Source organism: Aedes aegypti, chromosome 2, assembly GCF_002204515.2.
Source record: "Aedes aegypti strain LVP_AGWG chromosome 2, AaegL5.0 Primary Assembly, whole genome shotgun sequence".
NCBI lineage: Eukaryota > Metazoa > Arthropoda > Insecta > Diptera > Culicidae > Aedes > Aedes aegypti.
The window spans coordinates 422,628,182-422,651,118 of NC_035108.1; the positions used below are offsets into that span (position 1 = coordinate 422,628,182).

General features: G+C 37.2%; 1 protein-coding gene and 4 non-coding genes across 5 annotated transcripts in view; 3 read left to right on the forward strand and 2 right to left on the reverse strand.

Moving 5' to 3' along the window:
* Positions 1 to 916: 916 nt before the first annotated feature.
* On the forward strand, positions 917 to 988 carry Trnac-gca. Its single transcript has one exon. It is a non-coding gene; the product is annotated as a tRNA-Cys (tRNA).
* A 416-nt stretch (positions 989 to 1,404) lies between these two features.
* Positions 1,405 to 1,476, reverse strand: Trnaq-uug. Its single transcript has one exon. It is a non-coding gene; the product is annotated as a tRNA-Gln (tRNA).
* Positions 1,477 to 4,246: 2,770 nt separating this feature from the next.
* On the forward strand, positions 4,247 to 4,318 carry Trnaq-uug. The gene has a single exon. It is a non-coding gene; the product is annotated as a tRNA-Gln (tRNA).
* Positions 4,319 to 4,444: 126 nt separating this feature from the next.
* On the reverse strand, positions 4,445 to 4,516 carry Trnac-gca. The gene has a single exon. It is a non-coding gene; the product is annotated as a tRNA-Cys (tRNA).
* A 10,691-nt stretch (positions 4,517 to 15,207) lies between these two features.
* The window catches only part of LOC5568919 (brain-specific homeobox protein), a 32,498-nt gene continuing 24,768 nt past the window's right edge, over positions 15,208 to 22,937 (forward strand). Inside the window, exon 1 of the mRNA XM_001658191.2 lies at positions 15,208 to 15,904. Within this exon, the coding sequence (XP_001658241.2) occupies positions 15,411 to 15,904 (494 nt within the window). The 5' untranslated portion in view covers positions 15,208 to 15,410. The remainder of the gene's footprint in view (positions 15,905 to 22,937) is intronic.

Here is a 22,937-nt window from a genome sequence, read left to right on the forward strand (position 1 = left end):
TCAACACTTACATAAAGTCGAAAATTCAACCCTGAGGCTATTGAAAAACATTTAATAGCTTCAAAATAAGTTTTCAGTTTATATTTGAAGCATTTAAAAAATGTAAAAAAAAAAAAATTTTTTTTTGTGTTGATGAAAACGGAATAATTTGTTGACGAAATCGGAACGTGACAAAATCGGAGCGTGACAAAATCGGAACGTGATAAAAACGGAACATGCCTGTACCTCCATGAGTCGATGTTCCATGGCTCGATATCGACTCATGGAACCATACTAGAAACAAAATTTCAAGGTTACTATGATGGCCCCTTAAAACAGCTTTTCATAGCATTGCTGTTCCATGACCCGATATTTCCATGAGTCGATGGTCCCTTCAATATCGACTCATGGAGGTTTCACTGTATTATGGGTCTCAGAGGGGTTTCCTAGTCACGATCCGGAAAAAACCAATACGAAATTTCTGCAGTCAAAGTGAGCCCTGCTCACAGTAACAGCAAATAAACAATGGACAGATAAAACGCGTAATTGATCAAAACATATTTTCGCATTTCATTCATCGTGACAACAATCTTACTAGAATCAATGCATGCTTATTCAAAACTTTTGAATCAAAAGTAACTTCTTCGAATAAAAATGAGAATTTTTCTCCAGTTTAGTGTCTTTGAAAGCGTGAGTAGGGTCACAAGTCGGCCATTGTGACGGTCATCTTTAGATTCCGAGATTTTTCACCTTAATTCAATGTTTTACGGCGTGCTTCATCTGTACCATGAATCGCAGTTGAACATGTATAAAGTTAGTGACTAAACTTTTCAAAGGCAATGCATGCACCATTTCCTTAAATCGAAATTATTCACTGATTCATTCATTTCCGAATGCATATAAAAAACTCAAGTGTTCCCCAAGGTCCCCCACATATGGGGGTATAGCTCAGTGGTAGAGCATTCGACTGCAGATCGAGAGGTCCCCGGTTCAAACCCGGGTGCCCCCTCGCTGATTTTTTGAGAGAATTACTTTGTGCTGGTCCCATATGGGGCTATGCTGCACTGTTTTGATATGCACCAAGCTATGGGGCTCTGCACAAAAATCTTCCTCTCTCTTTCACCCTGAAATTAGTAAACGTAAAAATATAATACATAATCATAACAGTGCAGAGCCCCATACAATAAAAGGTTATGTCCATTAATTACGTAAGGCAATTTTGGCAGCTTAGAATATCTCCCACCCTCCCTTAGTGAGATTTTTTGTATGAAAATTAAAAACAATTTGTATGGTGCATAAGAAATCTCAAACCCACCTCCCCCATAAACCCTTACGTAATTATTGGACGACCCCTTATCACATTGTGTGGCATTTATTTCTAACGGCTAAAACCAGAAAAAAATAAGCAGTGACACGAAAAAAACGAGGTTCCACCGAGATTTGAACTCGGATCGCAGGATTCAAAGTCCTGAGTGCTAACCGTTACACCATGGAACCGTGTTACGTTTAGGTGTTCAAAGGGCTAGTACCTCTGCAGCCTTTACTACTTTATAGAAGTAGTTTGAGGCAATAAATTCGGTAGGGTTAACGCGCCCTTAATAGAAGCAACAGTGCACTGTGGCCAAATCAGCAGATATGGTCTTATCCACTGGTGTACTAAACTAACTCGGTTTTTTCCGTTTTCTTCAGTCGCTTAGGCACATGGTTGCATATATACAGGTACTTCTCTATTGTATAGCCAGCCCAAGAAATTGTATATACAGATTACAGATATTTTGGAAAAATACAGATATACAGGTTTAAAAATAAAGATTAAAATTTAAACTGAGATGTGGTAATTTTGCAATTTATAGTTGGTATTTCTGAAACCTTTTTGTAAATTCTTATTTCAACTTCAAGTTTTAGAGATACACAATATTGGACAAAACATATGCAACTTTTTCGATTTGCCATACAAAATGACCAACTTCGGTAAGCTAGATCTCGGTTATGGGGCTTTGCACAAAAGTCTTTCTCTCTCTTTTACTCTTTCATAAAATTAGTAAACAACAAGGCCAGTAAAAGTCAAAATCCGATACAAAATCAAAACAGTACAGAGCCCCATTTAAGGATCGATTGAAATGAAATTTTCACAGAATATCAGACATAACTTGAATATTGACATATATTTTTGAGATTTTTCCAATCACGAGTTCAAAAGCAGTAACGGTTTGACTAAAGTCAATATTTTGACGATTTTTTATAATTTACATAACTAAGCACATTGAAGGAATAGCTTCAGGGTATTTTGATGAGATGAACAAGTTTGCTGAAGACAGTTTTTGTGTAGGGCTATTAGATTTTCAGAGAAATGGTTTTGAATTTTTCGTCGAAAATTTCACATTAGTTAAATCGTTATTACATTTAATCTCGTGGTTGGAAAATTTGTTCATAAATATATGTTAGAATTTAAGTTATGTCTGATCTTCTATGAAAGTTCCATTCTAATCGGTCCATAAAAAACTGAGATCTAGCTTACCAAATTTGGTCATTTTGTATTGAAAATCGAAAAAGTTGCGTATGTTTTGTCCAATACTGTAAATTTAAAATAAAGAAAATTTGCTCAGGATACAGAAATACAGGTAACCTAAAAAAAACATGGATTTTAATGTGGCAACCCTTACTTTTATGTATTTGTTAAACAAGTTATGGATGGTTCATCGATATAAGTGTCGGCATAAGGCCTTGTTCACGTTTTTACAAGTTCGAGATACCAACCTTTGAATAGTTCGACATTTAAAATGTCGACGCACAGATAGATAACTTCTTAAAATGAGATTACATAAATCGCATAGCTCACCTGGATTCTGATTATGTATCACTTGGTAAATTCTGATCATGTAGCTTTGAAACCATCCCAATAACAAAACTATTTCCTGTGAAAACTATGTAGATGCAGAGGTTATCTCGGTATTTAGTAACAATGGACGTCAAATTAACATTCTTTCCCTTCCCCGATGACCGTAAGGACGTGGCCGGCGCTGTTATTGCCATAACAATGTTTAGAGTCCTTGAAACTGTACATTGAAGATGGTATGCTACTTCCAAACTACATCTGTTGGTTCCCTGTACAATAACGATTATTCTGGTCAATCACGGAGTAGCAACTAATAATTGTACGGTCATCAATGCTTATGCTAGTAAGACGACTAAACCGAATAGTGCCAGATCGTTTGATTTGCTCTATAGAAAAGTAGAATATTCGAAGATATGGAGACAGTCCACCTACACCTTAATACACTGATTACTGAGGCATCATCAAATTGTTGATTTGCTGAAGGAATGTAAGCTATCAGTACCCGGTTCGAAATATTTGACTGGCATCTGAGGCGGCGTCCATTTATTACGTAACGCTAAAATTGGAAATTTTTGACCCCCCCCCCTACGTAACGCTTTTTGTATGAAAATTCTTAAATTTTTGTATGAGCCGTAAAGCTTCAGCCTACTCCCCCCCCCCTCCCCCTAGAGCGTTACGTAATTTGTGGATGCCGCCTGACAGCAGTCCAAATATTTCTTTGTCTCCATCTGAATGTCTCAGTGTTCGTTCTTCCCGAGCAGAAGAAAATAACTACTGAATACCAAATTGAGGTATTCCATACCAGACAATTTCCAATACTGCATACCTGAATGAGGTATGAATTAGCCCTGCATAAGAGGTAAAATACCTCAAATAATATCTCAAGCATATTCTACGAACACCAAACTGATAACTAGATCAGGTATTGTAATACCTCAATAATACTTGATGGATTTTCATATAAAAATGAAATTTTTCAATTAGAGTTCAATACCTCCAGCAGACCTCAATAGCTGTTTAATACCTCAATGAGGTATTCTTAATTGTTTTAAAGATTTTTTTCAATACCATTATAATACCAAATTGAGGTATTAACAACTGAACAATACCTAATTTTGGTATGATACCAAAAAATGGTATGCATAAGTTATTGGGGAGTTATTTGTTCCTCCTCGGGTTATATTTGACATTCCGTTTTCATTTACTTATATGTATTCCATCGTACAGTTCCATCATATTCCATCGTACAGTTCGAAAATTTATTGTATGACATGATTATGTTTGAATAATGTTTCACAGATATTTTTTTCACTTTCCCACTTTCTTAAAATTTGTAAACAAAGTCGAAAATACAAAATCAAAATATCATGCAGTGCCCTATAGGTGGATTGATCTAAGTTTTTTTTTTTAATTTTTGAGCGAAGATGCAACGGTTCCATGGTGTAACGGTTAGCACTCAGGACTTTGAATCCTGCGATCCGAGTTCAAATCTCGGTGGAACCTCGTTTTTTAGGGAAGGGGTTCATTCACAAATTTCATAACGCCGAAAATGGCCATTTTTGATACGTAGTTTGTGGACGGCGCCATATTAAAAGAACTATAACCTGACCATCGACAAAAAGATCTCAGAGGGGGCACCCGGGTTTGAACCGGGGACCTCTCGATCTGCAGTCGAATGCTCTACCACTGAGCTATACCCCCGTGATGATAAACCGGTGTTCAGAGACATACAAAAGCATTCTTACTCTAATTTCCCCTTCCCATTCAATTGGTGCTTATGTATTGGTATTCAGGGCATGCGTTGCTCAGCTTCAGCATTCCTACACTGATGCACATGCGAATAAATGGGCGTGGTTTAGTTTATTTACTAAACATTTCAAGCCTTGCAGGGGACAAAGTAGGCAGGTAGGGAAAATCGGTTGGGACAAAAAATTGTAACATTGTGGCCTTTTGCATTAGCAATCACTGCCACGCTGGCAGGTGTAATTTATTGCAGCTGACGACATGGCGGTTTGTTTTACTTCCATTATAGGGGGGATAGCATGAGGAAATGTGAATTAACTATTTACTTGCTAATGAGACTACATTTTGGTTTCGGTTATGTCATCAAAAAGCGCCGAGCTGTCTATCGTTTGAAACAACTCGATGTTGCATCTTGGAAGCTAAGTTTAACTATTGTACCAATTGTTTCATTAATTTATATAATTAATCAAGAGCGGTCACACCGTGTACTATACGGCTTTCTACTAATGAGCCACTCAAGCTGTACATGTCGTAAGTTCTGGGGTACTTGCAATGTCGTTATTCTACCTTAATTTCACGGAGTTACGTAAGTGCCATTTCAATGTTTGAGTTACATTACTATATATTTGCAGAAATAAAGAAAATGAAGTACAATCACCCGCAGTTATAGATAACCCATAGGTTTATTGCAATGTCGTATCAAATAGATTTGTAATAACTTTCTCGGGGATACGACTGTGATGATTGTGTTGTAGGTTATGTCCTTCAGTCTATTATGCTCAAAAACGGATTTTAAGTTTTCATCCGACGTTTCGGACACATTTATTGTGCCTTTTTTTTCAAGGAGTTAACTGTGTTCCGTTTTCTCGTTAACTTGCCCACAGCATAGGCAGCATAAGTCAACATACAGAATTTTGCCCGTTCTGGTCTTAACACGGGCGTAGAATCCGAAAAACGATCCGGGTCGCAGAACTTCGATAAAGTTGCCTGTTTATCGCCACTTTTATTCTTATTAGCCGGCAGAGCAATGACAGTTAGTTTGTTCAAAACTTCGCTTCGGAAGTCCAACCGGCGAACTCCAGATTGGTACTGCGAAGTCAATATTTTTCGGATTTTGTAAACATAGATAAACATGTAAACAAAATTGCTGCTTTTTGTCCGACACCACAAAAAGCACGGGATATTAAGGGCGGGATGGCCGCACGGGACGTCATCATAATCACCCTATCCATTTTAAGAAGCAAATCCCAAGAACCACTCCATACATCGATGCGAAAAATGTATCACTATGATTCTACATATGTAGTGCACAACCCAATAAATGTTCAGCTTCATCGGTTCACTAAAACTCGAGATTTGCTTCCACAAAGTTTTGATGATAATTGTTAGAGAAAGACAAAAGATTGGGAAAATAGCACGGTCTCCCGTGTCACCTTAAATTTCAAAAATCTTGTCAGATAAATGATTTTGGTAATTTTTCTTCCAAAGTTATCACTGGAAATTTCGATTAAGATGCACTAATCCCTATTCTAGAAGAGCGCCATCTATGCATTTTAGCTTTGCGTTAGATCACCAATCGTTTACCGAATCCCGGTTCGCCGAGATCTCGGCAAAAAATTTGGATTGCCGAAATCTCGGTAAAATAAGTACCGAAATTCGGCATTAAAAATTACCGAATTCTCAGCTGTTGGGTTCTCGGCGAAAAGTTTTACTGAGGTCGGTGAAATAATTTAAGTGTGCATAACTTACTCGATAGTCATTACGATCTCGAGGATAGCTTGAAAAGTAATGAAGAACTGATTTAATTTATAATGGAAGAACGGTTAAAAAACACTAACATTCAGCTGTGCAGTGCAACTGATGATTGGCTGAGACTTGGGAAGAAATTCTTGCAAGCACCATTCGAAATTATGGAGGAAATTCATTACCGATATTCCAGATGATGCTCCTGATGTAAGTATGAAATCAGATGATGAAAATATTAAACAATAATTGCGAACATCAATTGTCTTGTTTACTTTTGTTGTTGTATTTTTTTTTTTTTTCAGTGAATGGTCTCATCGTGATTGTTTTATTCTGTTTTTTAATAAATATATGTAAGTTTTTGCAGTTTTTAGAAGCTCTATCAGTTTTTGTTTTTAATCATACTATTTATGTTTTGTATTATTCATGGATGAGGTAGGATTATTTTATTCATTATAAGGAATAACTTAATAAATTTAAATTGTTTTACTACAGGAATAGTTCTGGATGCAGCTATATGGTTAATATATGATTAAATCAACCTTGACTTGAAGAACATCCTTCGGCTGCAAAGCTTATGTCGGCAATCTTTGGCGAAGCTATCAGAAGAAGGGATTCGTAATACCGAACAAGATATGCGAAACATGGCGGAATGCCTAACCCAGTGATTCCCAAAGTGGGCGAATTCGCCCCCCGGGGGGCGATTTTTAAGCCCAAGGGGGCGAAAATTTGTAAAACAGAATTTGGGGGGCGAAAAATCCAGAAAGGGGGCGAAAAGGTTAACACGGGAGTATTTGAAAATAATTACTCATAATCTTTTAAGGACACACATCTGAAGGTTAATCAATTCAAAACTTAACTAATTCCAGGAATATTTTACCTTGGATCGATATGTTTCCAATCAGGGTAATTTTAAAATAATGATAGACTACACTTTATAATTGTCAAGCACAAGTTATGCATTCAGGTTTTTTAATATCATGTGAGTTTTAAGTATGGCCGGTACTTGAGATTTTCACAAGGTCGGATGATTAGCCACAGATAACATTTAAAACACAACATATTTTGAATGTACAAAACATGAATCTGAGAATTTTTAGAACTTTTTGCAAATGCCCAATATATTATATAAGGATTTTTTTCATGTGGGAACTCTGAGGTTAGGAAGCTAATGTTTCTTTCATTGGCATCCAGCTTTTTTACAGAAAAATAAAATCTACAGTGCCCATTTTGATGTTTTGGTTTCACGGTTTCTTATCATTTCTAATGGTACACATCAATTTCTTGTTGTTACAAAAAATATGAGTTGAAAAACATTATGGATTGTCATATATTTGTTTGGTGTTTTTGGATTGAATAAAAAAAAATTCTGAAAATTATTGCAGTAATTTTAGGAATAAGAGATAAATCAGTATGAAACCACCATTAACAAATCATCCCTCAACTACGCCACAAGTAGGTGCCTATGCATATATTACACTCAATTAGTTCAAACTTGGCCGAACTTGTATCGAAAACTGATTCAATAGCCTGTAAAGCAAGCTAAATATTGTTAAAATTGCTATTATACATTGCATTTAGTAAATCATTCCTAACCATTTTGAGAAATCGATATGCAAGAAAATATTTTTAAATGTACATAATAGTTATTGTGGATATTGAATAGATTCTGTAGATATGCGAGTCGAAGACATTTTTTGATGTACAGCACTTAATAAAATAAAATATTGAAATCAAATATCAGGGGGGCGATTCCAGATAAATGTGGGCCTCAAGGGGGCGAAAGTTGAGAAAGTTTGGGAAGCACTGGCCTAACCGATGAAGTCAACGCTGGAGGGACACCATTGAGAGATATGTATGGGTTACAGTATGCCAAAGACCCAAAGCGCAAGACCCGATTTTTTTGCAAGTGAAGTAAAGTGCTTACCTACTAGATTTGGCTCGAATCATACAAGATCACCCATTAACCGCTGACTTATTCTATTATTATTATTGTTGTTATTATAACCCCTGACATATTTAATTATTATTATTTAATCTATAGAAATAGTTAGAGCTTCATGTGAAAAAGAACAACATTACAACAGCTGTTCAAATTCAGGAGCACTACAACAGTTTTTGAAGCAGTTAAACGTAATCTATACAGGGCTAGCCAACAAAAACAAGGGCCAACAGTTAAGGCCCAAGTAAAAATGGAGCAAATATTGCTGTGTGCGTTTGAAATGCAAATTTCAAATGCAGGAACACCAAACGCGGTAAGATTTTTAACAAGGAAGGCGATGTCAAAGATTGACTTTCTTTGCTAGGTTGGTGGTGACATGGATCATGGTTGCTAAGAATCCTTTGGTAACTTTGAAGCCCAGTTAGAGTGGATTCGCAAGTCAAACGCAAACAGCAATGTAAACACTGAAAAAGCAGTTTTCTGCTCCAAAACGTCAAATCCAAGAAAATAAAAACACACTGATTTATTTACGAAATAAAACAGCCGTGTATTTTTATTTTTTTCTATTTAACGATTTTAACGCCGAAAACTGCTCTTTCAGTTTTGACATTTGCTCCATTTTTACTTGGGCCATAAATCCATGCAACGCAAAATTACCAAAACGAAGAGATCCTCTAAACCACAGCCGAAATTGAATATAGATATTTCGTCAGACATGGTTTTATGCTTCCCAATTCCGTTCGTACTTGACTAGGACCACGTAGGATACACTAGTTTAGTAATAGTAATGTTTTTCAGAAAACTTACATATTTGTTTTTTTTTTTTTTAATTCTAACTGTAATGTGTTGTTAAACTAAAATTATCTCGAGCATATTTTTAAACTCTCACGCCGAGGACCTGGGATCGAATTCATTCCCGGAGATAGTCACTTAGGAACCCACAACCTCTAGACACAATTTTCTGTTATTAAATATCTAAACCCGTTTTTTAAGGCTATAGATTTCTTCTTTTTTGTAGTCCTCATTGTTTGATTAGGAGTAGTTATTTCAATCGTTCAGAAACGACTTGATTACAACATTGAACACTTTACCGTCGCAACATACTGATGACCCGAACAAATTGCGATCTACTGGATAATGACATACGCCCAGCATGATGTGAACAATTCGACGAATAATTTGTGCATTCTATTTATGGCAGTGATTGAAACCCCACGCGACCAATGGAGCACATTAACTACCAACTGAAAAATAATGGAACTCATTACCATTTTAATGAGCCCATAATTAATTCCATTATAGCTGTGTACGAGCACGCCATAGGAGCTAAAACAATGGTTGTATGTAACCGCCCTGGACCCCGATAGTCCAATTTTTGTGGTTTGCTCTCAATGGTAGGTGATTGAAATAAGCGCCGATATACCAGTAAATCGTATGAAAATATGATACATTGATTTCTTTGTTGTAACATGGAAGCTTCATTTGTCATGGTATCTCATTTTTCTGGTAATTATCATGTTGACTATTAGCAGAAACATCTAACTAGCTAAATTCCCAGAATTTAATTTCCTAGTTACATAACACAAGGACCTGATATTGCCACAATTAAGGTAGACAACTTATGCGCTTATGGTGTACGATTCATTACGAAAAATATGTAATTGCCTTCTCCGGTGTCATGCCAACATTTTCCTAACAGCAGCAACATGTATTTGTGAGCTCAGTAAATGGTCTATGTAATGCAATAGCATCCTTGAGAAATGAAGGATACAACAATCAGCGCCAGAATGCTTCCCCCTGTATGAGGACGCTTGGAACTAACCGGATGGAGAGGCAAATCATAACCTAGCAATGACTACACACTGCTTCCACCTTCGCAATCTGACTATCGTACATACAGGGCTGGTAACAGCTCTCTTTTCAGAGACATGATCACTATTTCGATGCAAGTCAAGTTTCAGAAAGTCTGCTAGAGGTTTCTTCTGAAACACTTTCAGGCTTTTTTCCATCTCTTCGAAGATTTCTCACCATACATTTTTCAAGAGATGTGTAGAATAATATCTCCACAATTCGCTTTGGATTTCCAACGGCAAAAAAACGCGAAAACAGTTTAAACATAATAATGCATAATATTATTATGTTTTTATGTGAAAACCTGTTTTACAAAATTCAATAGGCAAATTTAATGCGCCACCATAATTCGCTCCCAATACGACAATTCGTCCGGTGGGGTGTGCTGCTGTCGTCATGATGATGGTTGACGAGAGCAATGTCAAACTCATTCATGGTTTCAAAACATTCGGAACAAAATTTTTTTTTCACCGCTTACTTCACTTATGTATGAAATTGAATGAGATCCAATGGTAGAGAATTCATTTATCTACCCAATGGTATTTTTAGGGGCAGCGGAGAATGTCCCGAAGCGTATTTTATTCAAGCGCAAAAATCGCTCAGGTGAAAGTTCCAATGAAACTAACCTCACATATCCTGGTTTTCCAACCTCAAACTAGTGCTCCTACCAGCCGGATCTCAATTTTTATGAAAGTAGTGCAATAATACAAAAAACAAACGTATGTAGAACATAGAGAATGGATATTCCTACCTTTTCCGCCTAACTGTTTCACTGTGAACCGTCTTATATTAGGAAAATAAAACATTTTTCCCCACAGCGGCATGTGATGGATGCGTGAAAAATCAAATCTCTCATCATCTGACTAGTTGCGCTACTAAAGTATAGATGGCTAACAGTATGTTGCGTTTTGCGATTGGAAGCGTATAGAGGTCGCTAGGGAAGAAGGAGAGAAATGTCATTGGGAATGTTTGTTTACGTCTAAAATTCAATTTTTTGACCCAAAAATTAGCTCATAATCAATTAATTATTAAACTCTCGCATAACTTCTGATCTCGCCCTAAAAGCCATTGGTAACAATGTGTGTAGCTCGTTGTTTCTGAGCATTTGAATGGATTTTCATGCTATTTAACAACGCTATGGGGAAGAAAGGATCATTATCATCTACCTGCCCGTGAAGTGGGTTTGGATGCTTATTCTTTCTTTTGCTCAGAAACAACAAGCTACACTCGTGGCTACCAATGGCTTTTAGGGCGTTATCTCAGAGTATGCGAGAACTATTTTCCATTGCCATAATCATTTCGACCCTTTATTCTTGCGATACGCGTGATTTCATAACAAATTTAACCACAAACAAAGAATCCGGAAGTTTATAACCGATGTAGCCAAACACCAATTTTCCAATTTTATCCCACTAATCGTACATGAGCACTGACCGGATCTGTACATTTTCAAAGGAAAAAAATGTTTATCATGTTTTTCAATGCTCTCTGATCGTCTACAACATAACTATTCCGAGAAAAAGTGTAATATGTGTGCTCTTTCCTATGCTGCACACGGTGCGTTCTCAACCCAACCTCTTTTATGACGGTTTCCCTACTAGCCACCAGATGTGGAAGTGATCGTTCTAGCCTATACGCTCCCAATCGCGAAACGCAACATACTGTTAGCCATCTATACTTTGGTAGCGCAACTAGTCAGATGATGAGAGATTTGATTTTTCACGCATCTATCACATGCCGCTGTGGGGAAAAATGTTTTATTTTCCTGATTAAAGACGGTTAACAGTGAAATAGTTAGGCGGAAAAGGTAGGAATATCCATTCTCTATGTTCTACATACGTTTGTTTTTTTGTATTATTGCACTACTTTCTTAAAAATTGAGATCCGGCTGGTAGGAGCACTAGTTTGAGGTTGGAAAACCAGGATATGTGAGGTTAGTTTCATTGGAACTTTCGCCTGAGCGATTTTTGCGCTTGAATAAAACACGTTTCGGGACATTCCCCGCTGCCCCTAAAAATATCATTGGGTAGATAAATGAATTCTCTACCATTGGATCTCATTCAATTTCGTGCATATCTTCACTTGAGCGGTGAAAATAAATATTTTGTTCCGAATGTTTTGAAACCATGTATGGGTTTGACATTGCTCTCGTCAACCATCATCATGACGACAGCAGCACACCCCACCGGACGAATTGTCGTCTTGGGAGCCCATCGCAATTCAGTTGAAATAGGACTCCAAAGATGTATACAAAGCTATGATACAAAGCTCGGTGCAGAAACAGAAAATTTCGACGGATCTTGCGCGTTGAAGAGGTGAGCTTTATCCATAAAATTTCCCAGCCAAGTAGGGAACGTCCATTCATTACGTCACACAAATAATTTGGTAACTTCTCAACACTTCCCATTACACGGAGAGATCAGACTACCCAAAAAAATAAGCTCAAGGTACAAGAGTAACGCTCTGTTCAAAGAATATTGGTCCATATTTTAAAAATTTGTCCACAGAATATAAAACAGGCATTGGTAATTTTTCCATACAAAATGGTCAAGTTTGGATACTTGGATCTCGGCTTCTAGTGTTCCGATTGGCTTGAACTTTTCACTGCAACTTTGAAATAAATTGAAGTTAGCTCAGCTATTATTTTATTAAACATGACAAAACTCGTATAACTTGTGATCTCGCCCTGAAGGCCATCGATAAACGAGTGTGTGGCTTGTTGTCACCAAGCAAACGAAAGGATTTACACGTTATTCAACAATGCAACGATAAAGAAAAGATCCAAGTGCGTCGTGAAAGTTCAGGCAATCGTGTTGCGTTCTGCTGGGCAGTGCGTCGTAGGAGCTCAAGCAATCGTGTTTTTGTTTTGTTTTGTCGTGGCGTCATTTTCATTTTCTTTTCCTCCAATTGCATGCGTCCTGCTGGGCAGTGCGTCGTAGAAGCCAAAGCAATTGCGTTTTTGTTTCCTTTTAGTGGCGTCATGTGTGATTCATGTTATGTGAGTGCGAGTAGATATACCTGTTCAGTCGAGGATAGATTACCAACTGGTGAGCTCGTTCCATGCTTTTAATAACGCATTTTTTTTTTATCGTCGGAACGTCACATTAGCGTAATTTTCAAACAAACTATGGACGGTTTGTCACTTCAAGTGTCGGCATTAACCTTTTTTTTTATATAGCTTTATTATACATAGCTTCTTTTATTACTAAAAATAACCTTTGAACAGTTCGGTATTTAGATTGTCGACGTATTTCTTCAAACTCACAAGACAAAAATACAAAACTAGTTTTAAGTAAAAATAGTATTTTTTCTCCCTATCCATGGATCGCATCACCGACCAAAGGTGACTCCCAGATATCTTTCCTCTCATTAATAAACGTCCTTCCCGTAATGATTGTGGAGATGCAGAGGTATTCTCGGTCTCTAGAAGCAACAATCATTACACCCTTACATCCTTCCCCATCCCAACTGACTGTAAGGACTTGGCCGGCGCCGTAATTGATCAATAATATGAGATCTGCTAAAAGTGCACTTCGAGAGCAAGCGAAAACTTCTTCTTCTTTCTGGCGTTACGTCCCAACTGGGACAAAGCCTGCTTCTCAGCTTAGTGTTCTTATGAGCACACTTCCACAGTTATTAACTGAGAGCTTTCTATGCCAATTGACCATTTTTGCATGTGTATATCTCGTGTGGCAGGTACGATGATACTCTATGCTCTGCGATGTCGAGAAAATTTTCAACCCGAAAAGATCCTCGACCGGTGGGATTCGAACCCACGGCCCTCAGCTTGGTCTTGCTGAATAGCTGCGCGTTTACCGCTACGGCTATGTGGGCCCCTAGTAAGCGGAAACTCCCATCCCTTATTCATTTGGATCGTAGTGCAATTCTTACCAGTTCCGATCAATCACGGAGTAGCAACCATTGACATGTACAGTCAGTCTATGCTATGCATGCACCACAATTCGCTTTGGATTTCCAACGAAACTATCTCTTGTTATTTTCACAAAAATTACTCTGAAAATTTTTCAAGATTCTATTCCAGGACTGCCTTTAGAGATTTTTCCATCTATTCTTCCACTGCTGTTCCAGTAGATACTCTAGCAGATCTTCCAAAGATTCCTGCAGGAGTTTTTCAAAGAGAAACATCAATGGTTTATTCTAGATTTTTGAAAGAAATTCTTTAATTAATGTTTTCAGGAAACCTTACAAGCAATCATCAAAAAATTCCTACATCACTTTTTCCAGTCGTTTTCTTATATTTTCATCCACGGCTGGTCTGTTGCTTGTTATTTGCTAGAATATTTATCTAGGGATTATTCCAGGAAATCTATTGAGAAGTCTTATAGGATTTTTTCAATAATTTCGGCCAGGAATTCCTCATTAAATTCCTCTTGAAGTATTCTTACGAATTAGGGATCCCGGGAAATAAGATTTCCTGGGATTCCCACATTTCCCGAGAACCATCACCATCTATGGTCGAACAAAAACTTTCGTACATTTTACTTTCCAGGTCATACCAACCAATGTCCTCACTAGATCACTAGTTGTATTTCAATGCATTGTTGTTTTTCGTTATCAAATGATTATTAATAAAATGCAATACTTTTCGACGATATGCTGTTCCAAAAGCGATTATATACAATACAATTTTTTTGAAATATCTTTTTCATTTGCTTACAAAGTTCTTCGTGGATTCCGTTCAATGTAATGGCTGGAAACTCTGAATCTGAACAATTCTTATGCATACTTTCATCTCCTTGTAGTCTCTAGTTCCTATTGTTGAGACACTCGGTCGCTACCATCTCTGTACATAAACGGTCTTTTCCTGCCCACCCTGGCAGCTTCTATCCCGCCCCGTAGCATTCCCGGACGGTCATTACGTGCTCCTGCTGCAAGTATGCAATGTGATAACAAGCGGGGACGCGTTCCTTGGCTCTATGTGCTCTTATATTGTTACTATAGCAGCAAGCGGCGCAGGGATACACATTCTCATTATCCTTGCCACACCGCGATTGACGACTCGTTTGCTGTCTATGTGTGTGTGCGCCTGTAGCCTTTCCGCGTGATTGGAAAGAGGGCATGTGGCACACGATGGGTGCACTTCCCACGTTAAATTCTCCGGGCTTCATAAATCTTTTAAACGTCCTTCGGCAAGCATCGATTAGAACGGTTATCGGTTTTGAAACGTCGCTCAGTTCGTTAAGGTCCTTCGTTTGAATCGGAAGCAACACTATTCTCCGTTGATAGCTCAATGTCCCATTGGAGAGGCATCGGTCGGTTGTGAAATAGTTGTGACTCTTAGCTATTACTTGGAATATGGCCCTACATCCGCTGTCTTACAAGGATACGGCGAACAAATCTCCGACGGTGCTCGGTAGTGTGACACCCGGCGGCACGATCGCATCCAAGGTCCCATTCTCCATTGAGGATATACTGTTTCAAAATGGATCCGTCACTCAAACGAATAACAACAATAACATTAGTGCTAATTTCAATGTGAAATCGGCCAAACCCCCAGGGTCTCCTTCTGGGTCGCAAGTGCTCGACAGTGGTATTGGGGGTAGCAATAGTAGAAGCAGCAGCAGTAATAATAGCAATGCCTCGGCGGACTCCTGTGGAGGTCCCCGCAAAGTGCCCCAATTCAGAGGTGGTGATGCTAACGGAAACAGCTGCAACAATAATAGTAGTAAATTTAGTGATAGTAACGTGATACGCAGTGATAGCAATAGAAACAATAACCATGGGCCAGCCGTATTGAATGGATTAAGTGGATGTGAAGAGGATTACCGAAAGCCGTTGCCAACAGAAAGGTTCGTTCAAAACTCTTAACAGCAACGTTACCGTACCTTCTGTCTGTCTTAAATGCTGTTTTGGAATATGCTTGACCCCAAAAACCTAACCAGAAAATTGTGTTGATACGTATCCGCCCAGCAAATGACAAAACAAAAATCGCATTGCTGCCATTGCACTGTGTATTATTTTCTCGATTTCATGCGCTTTTCGAATAGCGCCCAAACCGTTGATTTTAGCGATATAGTTTGTTCGGAGAAGTTTCTTGGTGTATTGAAGCGCAACTTTTGACGAAAAAAGTTTTGTGATCAATCCACCTAGCAGTGAGACAGAAAAACTATTTTTTTAAAACATTTAGATAGACATATGGTGTCTTCGGCAAAGTTGTAGAATTGGCTATTTGAAACAACTTTGTCGAAGACACGATTTTTCTATCTCTTATATTTTTTGAGATATATGCCGTTGTATGTGAATAGCCCCTAAAAATCATATTTTTTATCATAACATTTTTCCAAGATTTTTAACATTTTTTGCGTTTTCTACAAAGTTATTTGTCATGAAAAAAACCCGTGTTTTTGCTGAACATATCATCACTCTATCTTTTAAAGTAACAAAGTTATTCATGAATTACTCTTTTTTCAAGGGGTAGTTTAGACCTCTATAACACAGTGCATTGCGGCAATTTTTGGCGAATTAGGTCGAGTGAAATCGTATGGATGTCTAGGTTTTCGAAGACCACTGAAAAATTCCATCGGTTCAGAGTTTCTGGGTCATATCTGATAACAATGACCTCCCTTATTCGTCGACTTTTGCCCATTTAGTTGTAAAACATGACTTCAATTGAACTTAACTACAAATTTACGACTATGGATGTCATGTAAGAGCCAAATTGGAATATGGGACCAGATTTGGCCTTACGTATTTTTTTTTCGGATCTCTATGCGATAACTGTGGAACCGATCACAAATAGATTAATCTTCCTTACTCGATATCGAGTTAAAAAACCACAGTAAAAATTGAATTTAATGGCTACCTCTATGGACCCTCGGATCGCATTTCCACTAATTTTGTGTTCTATAACTCGATACCTCCATAACTCCCTTCAATATCCAGTTATGGAGAATTAATTGTAGTGTGTTGGACATCTACATATAGAAGAATAATTGACAACATGCCCTCAGTTAGAAATCTCTTCCTTTTATAAAAAAAAACACTGAATCTGTCATCTAGGTGGCCAACATACTTGAAATGATTTTTCACAACCATATTTGAGTTAGCTTTTGAAAATAATGAAATTCAAAACCCAAACTTTTCAGTTTAGAAGAAAATGAAATTGACCTATTTGGGACCGGTTCCATGAAGGTCCCACAAAGAACTGATAAAATACCCTATGTCAAAACTGGGCCCATTGCCTAGTTGAGTTCTCACATGACATACATAGTCGAAACTATAAAAAACAAGTTCGTTTGGAGTCAGATTTATTTCAATTATTTGGGTGAAAGTTGACGATAAAGTAAGTTTAGGTCATTTTTATTCGATATGATCCAGTGATCCACCGGAATAAATCAAAACCAGTGGACTTTTCTACAATTCTAATAATCGTTTAAGGCTAAGTAGCCTGTCATTCGTTTTGGCAACAATGATGACTTTTCAGCTTGCAGTTCAAAGTGATAAAATTCAGCCTTTTTCGAACTATTATTGACTCGAAAAAGTATTACTATACGCGCTACCATACATAAAGTATGCTGATACTTTTTCAGCTGTGTCAGTGCATAACCAACTGATTTTCTTTGATTCGAAATTGTGAGATGAAATAGCAACAATCATCAACGTCGCGTACAAATTTCAATGACGGCCTACTTCGCCTTAAAAACTAAATTTAAACGATTTGATAGTGTGAAAATAAAAGTAATGCGTCAAGAATTGTTAAAATGGCAGCAATCCTCCTATTTTAGCGTTACGTAATAAATGGTTGCTGTCTAATGGACCAGTTTTTTTAAAACATTTTGCAAATCCATGTAGGGTTTCAATGCTAGTAATGGACCCCTTAGGTTTAAATTCATTCTCGATGCTTTTCCGCAATGATATCTCAGACAGATATACGTTTTGTGGAGTAAGTAATAACAAGTATAATGTCTTTACTTTATTGTACGCGTTTCATACAAACACATTCGATTTTTCCAGCGAAATGTACATTTGGAAAACTGTTGTCCAAAAGCTTATTATGGACCCTCCCGGGGTCCATAATAAAATGTTTACAAATTTGACGTTTCCTATAATGGACCCCCCATTTAAATCTCATGTAATCCGGCTCGCTGCCGACGTGCTAATTATGGACCCACCTAAAAATGCTAATTATGAGTAGTTTCATTTACAAAACTGATCAAATATCTGTATTTATGCGCCCCAAACCAAATATTGTGAAATTGCTGACTAACAATGTAATCGAAGTTCTCCGGTGGATTTTCATAAGAATAAGGTTGATTTGAGTGTAAATTTGAACGTTATCTGTTTATCAGAAAAACTTAATTTCATGGTGTTTGCAACCACCGACTTAAAAAGTTTCTCATCACTGGAAAGCTGAGCTAGTTTTACACGAGATATGAAAAAAAAAAACAAAGGTAGAGCATTTTTGCGCTGGTGCAATTTGCGGTCATATAACGGTGCAGTAGTGATTTATGCTTGCATCACATATGAAATGTGGAAAAATAATGTAAATAGTGGGCTGGTCTCAGCGAGAATTACTCAATATAACCATATAACACCCAAAAAGTTACTATAATTTCTTAGATTTTATAATCTCTTACCATAAAAAATTCTTATTGAATGCTTTCATTATAACTACCGAGGGGTCTACACATTTGATCAAACGAATGCAGTTTCTTTACTTACTCGACAGGAACTTTCGAATGAGCATAAATTTAAACATTTGGGCCGGTCTCAGCGAGAATTGCTCATTATAATTGATTGTAGGATGCATTTCAAGACTAACAATTCAAAAGGCCTCATCTCCAAAAAGTAAACAATGAGAAAAATGCAATCTTGTTTTGTCAATCAATAAATCAAATTTAAATTATGAATTTAAGCATTGTATGTTTTTTTATCGTCCAGAAAGTCGATGGATAAACTGATTTATAGCTATGAATATTCATTACTATCATTTTAGCAAAAAATCCTGCTAAAAAAACGAGTCAAAGGAAATCAGGCTTTTATTTCACCAAAAGCTGTGCAGTTTTCATTTGTGCCCATAGACGCCGGCCGACGCTGATGAGGCCTGTGAGTTGACGCCTTTGTTTACTCTAAAATGTGTTGAGGCCTTCTAGTTGTGGCTTGTTTTTTCGTCATCTTCTGATGTGGCCTTTTGAAAATCATTCAAAATTGATGATGAAATAAGAAATTTGTAGTGTAGAAGAGTGTTAAGTGGTGAAGTAAAGTATATGGAGATCCCTACAGCAAGAGAAGATTCGTGTGGTCGATTAAATATGTGATTGATTGAACCCTTCGTCATCCATGAACATTACACTCAGGCAAATGGACTATCGATAAACATAGGAACCCCTTATGAAAATTCGCCACAAGAAATCGGGTTGAAATTCATAAATTTGCCTTATGAAACCAGAATTTGAAAACAAAAAACACTTACGCGGCAACCTAGAATCGAACCAAGAACCTTGCGATCGACAGGCCCGAGCGCACACCACGCGCCTATCGACGCCTTGATGTGGAGTGATGCTAAAACGATACATAAAGCGTTCGTATTGCAATAATCGTTCCACCTTTCATAAGGCAAAATGTATGAAATTCGATAGTCCAGTTCGCTGCGTGTATGTATGTGCTACGCGAGTTTGTCGTCGAGAAAATGTATGGAAATATTGGTTCAATTGAAATAATATTGCAATTGAACGTTATTTTTCATGCAATTGAAACCAAATCGTGTTTTTGTTGTTAATTTGTGAAGTACAGACAGGCTGACACAGGTATTATTGGGTAGTATGATACAAAATACATCAGTCTACAGGAACCCGATAATGTTCGCCGTTTAGACAACCACTGTATAAAATAATACAAGGAGCAGTCGCTCCGTAGTATAACCTGCATCTACTTAGTGAATTTGGAACGTTTTTCGCAATCTACATTGCAATTGTGATGTTTGTTTAACAGGCCTCAACTTGGTTTCCGTCAGATATAGAAATGAGGCCTTTTTGAGAAAAGGCCGCATTTGCGATGAATATCCTGGTTAGCGGAAAATGAGATGGGGCCTTTTAGAAAAATGTAATTTTTTCAACTTTTATGCATATTTTTAAATGACTATTGCATGTTTTAGTAAGAATAGGCTCTTATACACTGAAATCAGCAGAAAACCGATTTGTTTACATTTTGGACTTGAGGCCTTTTCAATTGTTGGTCTTGATTTGATTTAACGTAAACATTTAAGTACTTTCAGTAGGAGACATTTTAGTTTTTACCTCGGCTTTGCGGTTCGCAGATGCCGTGGGACAAATGTTTGCACTAGATTTTCAAAGCAAAACAATCAAAATCCTTTCAACGCTTTCAATTTGACTACTGGAAATGGATTAACTTTACAAAACTGATGGCGGGGAATTTCAAATTAATTTTGGAAGGGATCGAAAAACAGCCTGTGTAACTTTTGCGACGTAATGCCAAGAGTTTCTCTTCAGGGAAAACAAATGAGTGTGAAAAGAGCCATCATAAACAACGTCATTACGTTGTCGTTTACTCATCTCGAACTTTTGTCCTGTACAATGCGAATTTTTTGCCTCTACTATGGGGTTGAAGTTCGCATTTTATCTGTGATACTGATAGTGGTAAGCTCCATCGAAGTTAATACGCCAATCGCGTATTATCCTCGATTTTACCATAGTAAAATCGAGGATAATACGCGATTGGCGTATTAACTTCGATGAAGCTTACCACCATGAATGTTATATTTCTTGAAATAGAACCTTTTAGAAAATCTAGTAGAGTAAAATGGGGCAAAAGTATTGTCTTGTAAGTTATTAGTACACGGGCCAAATATTTGACTGAGATCCAAATAGTTGTTTGAAATTTTCAGAGTTTCTTAGAACAAATTTCTTTAAAATCCCTCGTCCAATTGACACCATTATCATCTGGTGAGCATGTTGCTCGAAGTATTGTTTTGTTTTAAGCAACGAAATCAGCAGAACGTGTTAGTGTGATTCGATGCACAGTGATGCGAGTGTGGAAAAAAGTCGTAAAATTTACTTTCATTATTTATTCCAAAAATATTTGTATTTCTTTACGATAATTTAAAAGTCTTTTATTAAAATGTCATGAAGATTGAGTGGAAATTGAATTTATTAGAGCATTTTAAAGAACATGACCGATGTAATTGCATTTTTTGCTCCTTTGTAAAATATATGAGAAAAGGCAGCGTCTCGTCCATGGCTAAATGCTGACAACCCCCTCCCCATTGTAGCCTATTTTCCAATACCTAATACATGGCTCGTAGCAAAATCGTGGACTTCCCCCTCCCCTCTAAAATGCTACGTCATTTTTGGACGGTCCCCAAACCAAATGAAATTCAACTTACTTTTGAAATAGGAGCACAAACTCGCACACATACCACACTAGTCTTAATTTGAAGGTTTATCTGTCAAGTTTCGATAAATCTCAACCTCATCTTGCGCAAACTTGCGCAACATAGGTTTTCTGTCGTTTGACTAACCGGAGTGGATGCGACAATACTGAGTACGATCTTATATTGATGAGTGTGATAAATACTTCTGTTTTGGGTGCCCATAAAAAGGCATTTTTGTTCAAAAATCATTTAATAAGATACAAATATAACGATACTAAGATAACGATTCTATTTTCAAACCATTTACTAGCTGGGCTCAAGTGCCTTATAGCTTGATGAAGCCAATATCACACGTTGATAACATAGAATATTGATGTTTGAAAAATACCTAAAATTGGTTTACCATGCGATGATAATAAATAGTTCCAAAAAATGCTTTATCTGGTCTATCAGTGTAAAGAAACTTCATTAGATAATGAGAAATATTTTTCAATACTTTTTTTCCATTTTTTGTATGGAGAGGAATCACCGTTACGTGTTTTTGTCTGTGGAATCACTCTAGTACATCCTACGAATGCTCCAAGACCATATCTCAAGGATCCGAAAGGGTTTCAAGGATTTCTTCAGAGATTCTTATACGAGTTTTCGTCTGCATAATTTCATCGGGTATTTTTCGCTGGAATTTATCAGCAATTACTTTAGGATATAGCATTCTTCTATTTTGTATATATTTGTTTAACAATTCTGTTGAAGTTCTCTGGAAAAAAAAATCTCTGCAGGACGCCTTCGTGGTTTCTCTAAAGAACTTACTGGTTAAAATCTCAAAGAAATCATAAACAAAGTATTGGAGGTATTCTCGGAGAAGCTAAAAAAACTTACAACGTAATTTATGTAAGAATGTCTGTGGAAATTCTAGAAATAATTCATCAAGAAATCTTTGGAGTAACTTCTGGAGGTATCTTTAGAGATATGACTAGTTCAATTATTAAAGAAGTCCTGGATGAAAATATTGAAGGAAATATTTGGAACATGAACAAGAAAATCACTGAATAAACTGATTGAAGACAGGAGGAAATTCAATAAATCTCTGGGGTAAATTTTAGATGTATTTTTGAAAAAATTCCCGGCATGGATGTAAGTGTTCGTAGTTTAGTGTGGAGTGTTTTTTTGTGGTTTTGTTTGCAATTATATCGTGGATTTATGTGAAAATACAGTGCAGGTAGCGCTCGTTATTTTTGTTCTCCGTCAGTTAGTCCCATGTTAGGCCATAGTAGAACAGTCAACCTTACTATGCCATCATCCACCATCAACACTATAGGAGCTTTCTATACCCAGCATCAGAGGGATGGTCAGGACGTAGTTGGTATCCTTTAATCGGGCGACGAAAGTCATGGTGATGGATGGTGGAAGAAGACGGGCCCGGAAGAAGTGAAGGAGAGAGAGGAAAAGGACAGGTTAGAGTAGGATATGTGACGTGAGTTTTTACGTATGGC